The sequence below is a fragment of the Tupaia chinensis genome, unplaced genomic scaffold (assembly GCF_000334495.1).
Source record: "Tupaia chinensis unplaced genomic scaffold, TupChi_1.0 Scaffold000604_1, whole genome shotgun sequence".
NCBI lineage: Eukaryota > Metazoa > Chordata > Mammalia > Scandentia > Tupaiidae > Tupaia > Tupaia belangeri.
The window spans coordinates 151011-159688 of NW_006160122.1; the positions used below are offsets into that span (position 1 = coordinate 151011).

At 58.2% G+C, this 8678-nt stretch overlaps 1 protein-coding gene across 11 annotated transcripts in view; it reads right to left on the minus strand.

Annotated features, from left to right (window-relative positions):
* CSF3R (colony stimulating factor 3 receptor) overlaps nt 1-8678 on the minus strand; it is a 15866-nt gene that overhangs the window by 5877 nt on the left and 1311 nt on the right. For 6 of the 11 annotated variants that reach the window (XM_027775760.1, XM_027775759.1, XM_027775752.1 and 3 more), the window contains exons 3-10: nt 8148-8196; nt 6468-6551; nt 3467-3763; nt 2209-2332; nt 1875-2062; nt 747-916; nt 493-646; nt 318-397 (exon numbers count right to left, since the gene is read on the minus strand). In XM_027775760.1, coding sequence (XP_027631561.1) covers nt 318-397; nt 493-646; nt 747-916; nt 1875-2062; nt 2209-2332; nt 3467-3763; nt 6468-6531 — 1077 coding nt within the window. In that variant the 5' untranslated portion in view covers nt 6532-6551; nt 8148-8196. Of the gene's footprint in view, nt 1-317; nt 398-492; nt 647-746; nt 917-1874; nt 2063-2208; nt 2333-3466; nt 3764-6467; nt 6552-6965; nt 7077-8147; nt 8262-8365; nt 8385-8678 lie in introns of those variants that run through there. The other 5 variants (XM_027775754.1, XM_027775753.1, XM_027775758.1 and 2 more) reach the window with 5 other exon arrangements.

Below are 8678 nucleotides of genomic sequence, written 5' to 3' on the forward strand. Positions count from 1 at the left end.
CCCCCAGGCCTCTCCCCCCTCCCCTCCCCCCACCCCGTTCCCTTGTGCCAGGTTCTAGGAAGGGAAGAAGCAAGTTGGTGCCCATGGTGGGCAGCTAACTCTGCTGAGTCCACCCTCTGGGGCAGAGGAGAGTCCTGCGTTGTGTCCTCTGTGCGAGGCCATGATCAGCCCCCAGGCACAGGTGATGTGCGTGCAAGGCACACGTAAGTGTGTCCTGGCCTCCCAGACCCACTGGGCTCCCGGGCTCCAGCCTGCAGGGTCCTGCCTGGGTCAGAGGAGGGTGCAGTGGGGGAAGGGTGGCCTTTAGGAGGAGTCACCTTCCAGAACAGCTGCACGTCCACTATCCTGGGGTCCAGCTGCCTCTGCTGCCACCACACATCCAGTCTGACATTGGGGGCTGTGAGTGGATTGAGGGGGATCAGTCAGGGAGGTCTTGGGGGCTGGACTGGGTGGGTGCTGGCAGCTTCCCCTGGCCCCCTACCACCCGCTTGCCCTGTTCAGTGGTCCTCAGCTCCAGGCTGGGGCTCCAGTTGCTCCAGTAACCGGGCAGGGGCCAGCGGGTGCAGCGCATCTGCAGGGTGTAGACTGTGGCTGGGAGGAGCCCGCAGAGCTCATACTCGAGGGTCTTGGAGGGCAGGGGTTCCACCTGATGGCAAGGGGCACGATCCTGAGCCCAGATCTCTGGGCCCAGCTACCCTTCCCTCTGCCACCACCCCTCAGGCTCCCGAGGTTGCCCTCCACCTCACCAGCACCCAGCTGGCCTCTCCAAGCCGCGGCTGGTGACGCAGCTCACACTTCTGTTCCACATACAAGCTCTGCTTCCACGGCTCCCAGCCGAGCCACAGGCAGCCTGGTTGGGGTGGGCTCGGCTCCTGGCGTGGGTCCAGGGCCCACAGCCTGGGGGGCTCCAGTTTCACTGCAAGGGATGGGGGGTGTCTGGATCCTTCGTGCCCTACCCCACAGGGCTGAGTCTTAGCTCCTGCACGTCCCCCGGTCTGTGGTTCTGTTTGCCTCTCTGGGTCTCCATCCCTGTGGTCTCTGACTCTGTCTCTGCCTGCCTCTCCATCCGTCTTTTCATCCTTGTCCACGGTCTGCGCCTCGGCCTCCGGGCACATGCCTGTCTCTCTAGGCTTCTGTTCATGCTCCGGCCCCAGGGCCTTTGCTCCAGCTGTTACCTCTGCTTAGAGTACTTGCTCCCTAGTAGCCAGGGGCTTCCTCCAGGGGCTGCTCAGTCACTACCTTCTTAGTGGGGTCTTCCCTGACGGCCCTGCTAAAATGCCCCACCCCGCCATGCTGTCCCCTCCCCTCTTTGAATCTCTCCCTCTACTTCGTTGTTGTCAGATGCTCTCTTATTCATTTTGCCCACCAGAATGTGCCACTCCGAGGGCAGGATTTTTGAGGCTTTGTCCACTGCCGTTCCCTCGGTGCTCAGGACGGTGCCTGGTCCATAGTGGGCACTGTGGGCACTTTGCCAAGGTGGTGAGGGGCTGTGACGCCGACCACATGGGGGCATGTTTGTGCCGGGGCCCTCCCCGAGTGCGCTCGCAGGTTCATGCCTGTGATCCAGGCCAGGCTGAAGCTGTGGGTGGACCACAGTGCCAAGACCCCGTCGGGGCGGCTGTCTCTCTCATTCATGAATAAATACACTTAAGAAAGAAATGGACGTTTGCTGAAGGAACGAATGACTGCCTTTCCTTACCTGGGTTTCTTCCGTGTCCCTGGGTCTGGGTCCCCATTTCTGTGTCTAGCTGCATCCGCCTTGTCCCTGCCTCCATCTAGGCCTGCCCTCATGTCCTTGCTGTCACTGGGTCTGTGCCTGTCTGGGTCTGCCCATTTGGGGGCCTCTCCCCTGCCCCACCCCCAGCATCACCCACCAACGTCCATGGGCTCCAGGCACAGCTGTGCGGACACGCTGGTCCCCAGTGCGTTCTCTGCCTGCACCCAGACGCCCATGTTCTGGTACAGCAGCAGGTGTTTGCGTGGGATGGAGCAGCGGCTCTGCCCGCCCTCGGGCACGCAGTCCGGGATGGCGTCCTCCTGGGTCTGACAATTGTCCCGGCTCCTACCAACAGGCCAGGAGGGGTGCAGAGGGAGGAAGTGAGGTTTCCTCCTCCCTCCCACCTACGCCTCTGTGCCCTGTCCCCACAGTGCAACCTGTGCCCCGCACTAGGGCCTCAGAGAAGGGGCTGGGGCACAGCCCCTACTCACCTGAAGCTCTTTAGGGTGAAGTTGGTAGGCAGGTGGGTTTCTGGTCCTGGCTCCCACTGGCAGGTGAGGCTGTTAGTCGTGAGGTTCATGAGGCACGTCAGGTTGTCGGGTATGGCGGGAGGGTCTGCGCATGCGGTGGAAAGAGTGGGACCACTCGGCAGCTCCTACTGGGACCAGATGGCCTCATCTCCTTGCCCTGGGCTGGTCCCTCTGGGGTCACCTTGCTAGTGGGACCACTCAGCAAGCTTCTATCGGGACCAGATGGCTTCATCTCTTTGCCCTGGGCTGGTCCCTCTGGGGTCACCTTGTGGAGAGAGGCCTTGGAGGGACACGCCTGGGGGAAGCCAAGTTACAGGTACATACAGGAGCGAGTGTGCCAGACCCCCAGCTGTGGTGACTCCCACCTCCAGCTCCCCCACCCAGACCCTTGTTAGCAACAGCGTAGGGTCTGGCTCTGCTCCGACTGCTCTGTGCCTCAGTGTCTTTTCTGTAAAATGGCCCCCTGTGGTAATCGTGAGGACCGAGTGACCTACTGTCCACAAAGTGCCCAGTACACAGCCTGGGACGCGGCAAGAGGTTACACGCGGCAAGAGGTCACACCCGCGACCATTACTGATGGCTAAACAAGAATCTTGGTCTTTATTTTTCCTTATGCCTCAGCTTGGCACAAACTCCGTCCTGCTTAGTTTAAAAGGAAGACTGGGGCCAGCTTTATAACCTAGAGGGTAAGGGAGCCAGATCCTGTATGGCTGACTGTGGTTTGAATCCCGGACTGCACCCCATTAGAGGGTGCTTCCTTCCCCCCTCTCTCTGGTGAATGCACACACCCTCTGGTAATAGAAAAGATAAAGAAGAAAAAGAAAAGACGGCCAAGACTGGGATGGGGAGAGCTGGGAGTAAGCCCAGCTGGTAGAAAGTGCCCTTCACGGAGGCACCCAGCTACGGCCGAGGAGCTGGGCTTGCTGCACGGCTCAGGTGAGGGGCGGTCAGCACCCTGACTTTAGGGTCACGCCGTCCGATGTCAATCTTGGCTCCATCCTTTTTCGTGAGTTGCCTTTAGCAAGTCACTTACCTTCCCCGAACCTCAGTTTCCGTATCTGCAAAATGGGGCTAAATAGTAGTACCCACTGGCGGGCAAGATGACCCGATTTGTGTCCGATGAGTGCTTATGGAGCGAGAGCCCAGTAGGTGATAGCTGTTATTAGTATTGGCAGGAGGGCTTTGGAGACAGAGTGGGTGGACGGCTGGAGGGACTTACAGCCTGCCCGCAGCTCAGCCTGGTCCAGGATCTGCAGGCTGTCGCCCCAGTACAGGCAGCAGGAGAGAAAGGCCTGAGTGTGGTTGAGGTGGGGCAGGGTGATGGTAGATGTCTGGGTCCCATCGGGCAGGCCCTGCTGCTTCCCCCCGGGCTGCAGTTCTGCTCCCAGTTTCCACTGAATCTGTGGCTTCAGGCCCTGGTGGTTGCAGTTCCGGCTGACGGTGCAGGAGGCTGTGATGGGATCTCCCAGGCGGACGATGGGGATGGGGAGGCTGATGTGCCCGCACTCCTCCAGGCCTAGGGTGAAAGAGAAGGCTGTGAATGAGGGCCCTCGCCTTCTTGTCTTGCCCTGTGAGCAGAGGAAGAACAGAGAGGCTCCCTTCTCCCTCCCACCTCCCAGAATGGGAAGGATGTGTAAAGGGATAAGGCAGACAGTGGTGTGCACTCAGTGCTCATCAACCATCTCTGCAGAGAAAAACAGACCGAGTGGAGGACCGCTCGCCGTGGTGTAAATACGCTTGCCGTGGTTGATTTCAGGTCACCCACGGACATCACGGACATGGCTGAAGCAGAGTTGGGAAGAGTCAGCTCTTGCCAACCAGTTCCAGCACACCACCAGATAGTGATCAGTCCCCTCCCCAGCGCCCTCCGCCCTCGCCCTTCGGAGAGGTGGCGAAAGCAATGACTAGAATGATAAGAATCCTGCAGCCACAGCAGTCTTTTCAAAACCCTGATCTGATTGTGTTACCCCATCCCAATCACAGCACTTCAGTGGCACATTATCGCTCCACAACACAGCGTGGCATGAAGAATAAGAGCATGGACAGTGGAACTAGACGGCCTGGGTTTAAACCCCGGCTCAGCTGCTTGCTAATTATGTACCCTGGTATGTCACCGAGACTTCCTGTACCCCAGTTGTCCTGCCTGTAAAATGGGGATAAAAATGGTCCCGACTTAAGTCTTTGCTGTGTCCCCCAAGAGTTCATGCTCTGGGGTTGTTAGTACTGTGAAAGCATTACCAGGAAACTTAATCCCACTATGGGATGAGGGATGGAGCCAGGCTGGCCGGCAGCCTCCTGGTTAAAGGAGCCAGATCAATTGCAGTTCCAATCCCAGCCCTGGTGTCTTGAAAAACATGATAAGCACGTGTGTATGTGTGCCGCAAACTCAACAAGATGGAGAAATGGAGGAGAAGAGATTGCAGTGTGACCATGCCCCACCGGGGGCTGCTTCCTCTGTCTTTCTAGTGAGCACACACGTCTTCTGGGAAAAACAAAGAAGTGTGGCTTTTAGGGTTAAGGTCATCAGGGTAGGTTTGTGAGGACAGGGAATGAGACAGAGACAGGAGCACAGACATCCTCTGCTCAGCTTGGGACCCCACCAGCCCGAAGCCTTGCCAGACACAGCCCTCCAAAACCATGAGCTGAGTAAACCTCTGTTCATCCACTACGTAGGCTGTGGTTTCTGTTACTTGTTTATTTGAATTTTGCCATAGGGCCATATATTCACTGGAGGGAGAGAGAAGATCAGAAAGCACTCCCGGGGGGATGGCCATACCATAGTCCCTTCTCCACTCTCAGGATTGTGGGGACGCATGCACACATGGCCAGTGTGTGTTTCAGGCTCCGGGGCCTAGGACTCAGGCCATGCAGATCCAGCCACCTTAACCACATTGCCCTCTGGCTGGCCCTAAACCTCCATTCTTTAGCAATGACCCAGACTCAGGCGTTTCTGTTATTAGTAACACACGGGGCTTCGCTGGACGGGTTCAAGTGTAACATCGATAAGGCACTCGGAATGGTGCCTGGCCAGCAAGTATTTGCTATTATCATCAGGATTAAGACTCAAACCCTTCACATGGCCTCTGTGTCTCGGCCCGATGAATCCTCTTAGTTCCAGCTCAAACCACTCTTGCACCTGCAGCCACTCTGCCTTGAAGGTGCTGCCCCTGGTACTCCCCCATCTCCCTAATGTCGGGGTCTTTGCCCCTGGTCTTCCTTTTGAGATGCTTGTTTTCCACTCTCTCACTCCTCTTGGGCATCCTTCGGGGAAGCAGACCAGGCCTTGGCTAGCCAGACCAGGCCAAGTCCCCTGTATTTTCCAAAGCTCTTATTGCCCTTCGTAATTATAGACTCTTGAGACCATTTGTCTATCCGTTTCCTAGACTGGTCTCTGAGTTCCGTGAGGCTAGAGGCCTTGACTGTTCTGTTCATTCTGTATTCCCAATACTTGGCATAAAGTAGGCCCTTGGCATATACTTTTTGGGTGAATAAACAAGTAAACATGCACTTTACCCATGATGCCTTTTTTCTTCTCGCAGGTGTTAGACCCATTTTACTGATAGGGCTACTGAGGCCCTACGAGGAGAAGCAAGTTCCTGATCCTCGCCATGGGGGTCCTAGAGCTTCACAGACTCAAAGTTTCAGACTAGAGAGAACTTGACAAGGCTGCTCACTTCCAAACTCCACCTGATGCTGTGTTCCCTACGTCAGGGCTTGGGCGGCCTGTTTTTGTGTGTCCTGCTCGCTAAGAACAGTTTTTACATTTTCAAGGGTTAAAAACAAACAAACAAGCAGCAGAGATTGGATGTGGCCTGCAAAGCCTGAATGTCATCGCCCCCTGCTGTGCAGCACCCCTGTCACTCCTGGCCTTCTTCTGCATACTTCTGGAGAGTTCCACTGAGAGCTCTGGCCGGCTTCCTGATTGCAGGGTCCAGCCTGACTCCTGTGGCTTCCACCTGGGTCTCTGCCCACCGAGCTTGCTCAGGACCTCCAGGGGTTCCTTCTGACAGCCTGGCAGAGACAAGCAGGGCGCCCCCACCCTTTTCCAAGCTGACCAGCCTAGGTGCTCTCACCATTCCTCTGGGGCGGCCCGGACCCCTCACATCTGGGCCTCAGTCTTGAGCCTCTTGGGATTACCTGGGGGAGGATTTCCTCCCCCTCCCTGATATCTCTCCTTGTAACTCCCCTCCCCATCGTCCCCCACCCTTGGCCACACTCACTTCCGGGAAGCAGCAGGATGATCAGAACAGCCCTGGTCAGGCCCCGGGTTCCCCGCCCTGCCATCTTGCCAGCTTGGTGCTCACCTGGAGGCAAGAAGGGGTGGTTAAATTTACCGGTTTGGAGTAAGAGCTGAGCCTCATGTGGCTTTGCCAGGGTTATTGACCTCCCTGAGCCTCAGTTTCTTTGAAAAATGGATGACAGCCTGTGCTGCAGAGGGCTTTGGGAGGAAGACGTGAAATGATGCAAGTGGAGGGCTTTGCATGGCACCTGGCATGCAGGCAGTGACTGAGTGACAGCCACTGTGCTATTACACTTCCCTCCAGGAAAGAGCAAGCCGGGGGCAGCAAGCCAGGGTTCCTCCCTGCTCCGCTGTCTAACTGGGCTCTCCCCAGAAAGCAGCCCCTAAGACAAGGGCTTGTGTGCAGGTAGTGCATCTCAGGAAGACCTGGAGCAGGTGAGGAGTGAGAAAGCAGAGGGAGGAGGGAACATTTCTCTACCAGCCGCTGCCCCCTTGGTCAAGGCGAGCCTCTCGGGTTGTCCAGGTTGCACAGCAGGAGTACAGGCAGGGTGTCCTGGGCCAGCCAAGCCGAGGGCATCTGGGATGCTCCCTGGAAGACAGGGAGCTCTCTGCAGGGCCACTGAGGCCAGGGGCTGTGGGGCTGCCCCTGCCCCATTGCTGCAGGGAGCCGGCTGCTGCAGCAATGGCTAGGGAGACAATGGGCTGAGGGGACACCAGGCACCACACACGAGGGGTCCAATGCACCCCTACCCTGGGCATGGACCTCTGCAGGCCTTCCGGGTCAGGCATCTGGTCGTGGTGACAATACCTGGATGGACGGAGACCGGCTGCCATCTTAGGAAGTATGTAGACAGTCCTAGCACAGGGTGTGTCTAGCCTAGCCCTCCACCCTGCTCCCACTGGGGTTGTGGGGCCAGGCTTGACCCTGCAGTACTTGTGACCAGCTCACGTGTCCATCCCACGTGTCCATATGTGGGAACATACATGCAAGTGGTGTCCCAGCAGGTCCCCTATGCTTAGATAGGAAAAGCTAGGGGGAGCTTTTTGTCTCCCTCCCAGACAGAGGCGTGCCTAAGAACCACCCAGACAGCCCCAGCTGTTCCTGCCTGCAGGGACCTTATCTGGCCCCGAGTCTATCCGATAGATTGTAGTGTCAGGGTACCTAGTGACTGCAAACCCGTTTCTCTGGCCAGAGGCAGCTGCACCCTGGAATTTGGCAACGGGAGGACAGGCTGGATTTCAGCCCCTGTTCCCTCAGCCGGGCAGCGTCGTGAGGCGAGAACCCGCACAGCAGTCCCGAGCGCCGTCTCCACCAGTCGGCGGTTGGTAGCCTGCGTGCTGTGCCTGCACCGGTCTGACTATCCCCCAGGCGCCCATTTCATGGATTCTTGATCATATCTCAGCCCGGCTACCCCAGTAAGGGTTGGCTTCAGGCCTGGCCTGTGCGCAGTGAGGGGCCTTCTTGTCCCTCTCCACTGGCTACTACCCAGAGTGGCCCAGAAATTCCGAGAGGCCCAGGCGTCCTCCCCTGGGTCGCCGTGTTGGCCTCAGTCTGTCCTCACAGCCGCCCAGCACTGCCACCCTGGCTGTGGGGGAGCAGAGAGGCTGGGAGCCCAGCGCGGAGTCAGATCAGCTCATCCAGCTCTCTCCCACCACTTACCAGCTTTGTGGCCTTGGGCAAGTTACGTCCTGAGCCTCGGCGTCCCCATCTGTGGGAGAGGGATGACAGCAGCACTTACGTCCTGGAGCCGTCGCGGGATGAAGGCACTCAGCCCTGGGCCCAGCAGAAGAAGGGCTCAGTGACCGTGGGGGACTTGGGAACCGTGTGGCCGGACTCCGGCTCCTGGGAGCCAGTGTGGTCCAGGCGCCCTGTCCCACCTTCTGGGCCATGGGGTCCCAGCCTTCTAGTACGGTCGCCTTGTTTCTGTCTGTCACACGCCACACAGTTTCAGAGCCCCAGCTGCTGGGCTCCAGGCTCCCTGGGCCACTGCCGCCTTCTCTCTGGGCTCCCAGGGCTCTGAGTCTGTGTCCACACCTGGCCATGCCCGGAGGTGCAGCCGGAACAACCCCTTCCTGCTTTCCTCGCCTTCCCTCTGACACTTGCAACTGCCCCTCAGGCCCACCTCTAGCCCCCTCCCTCTCTCCTGTCCTCTCTACTCTCACCTTAAGGCCCTCCTGTGGGACGAGCGGG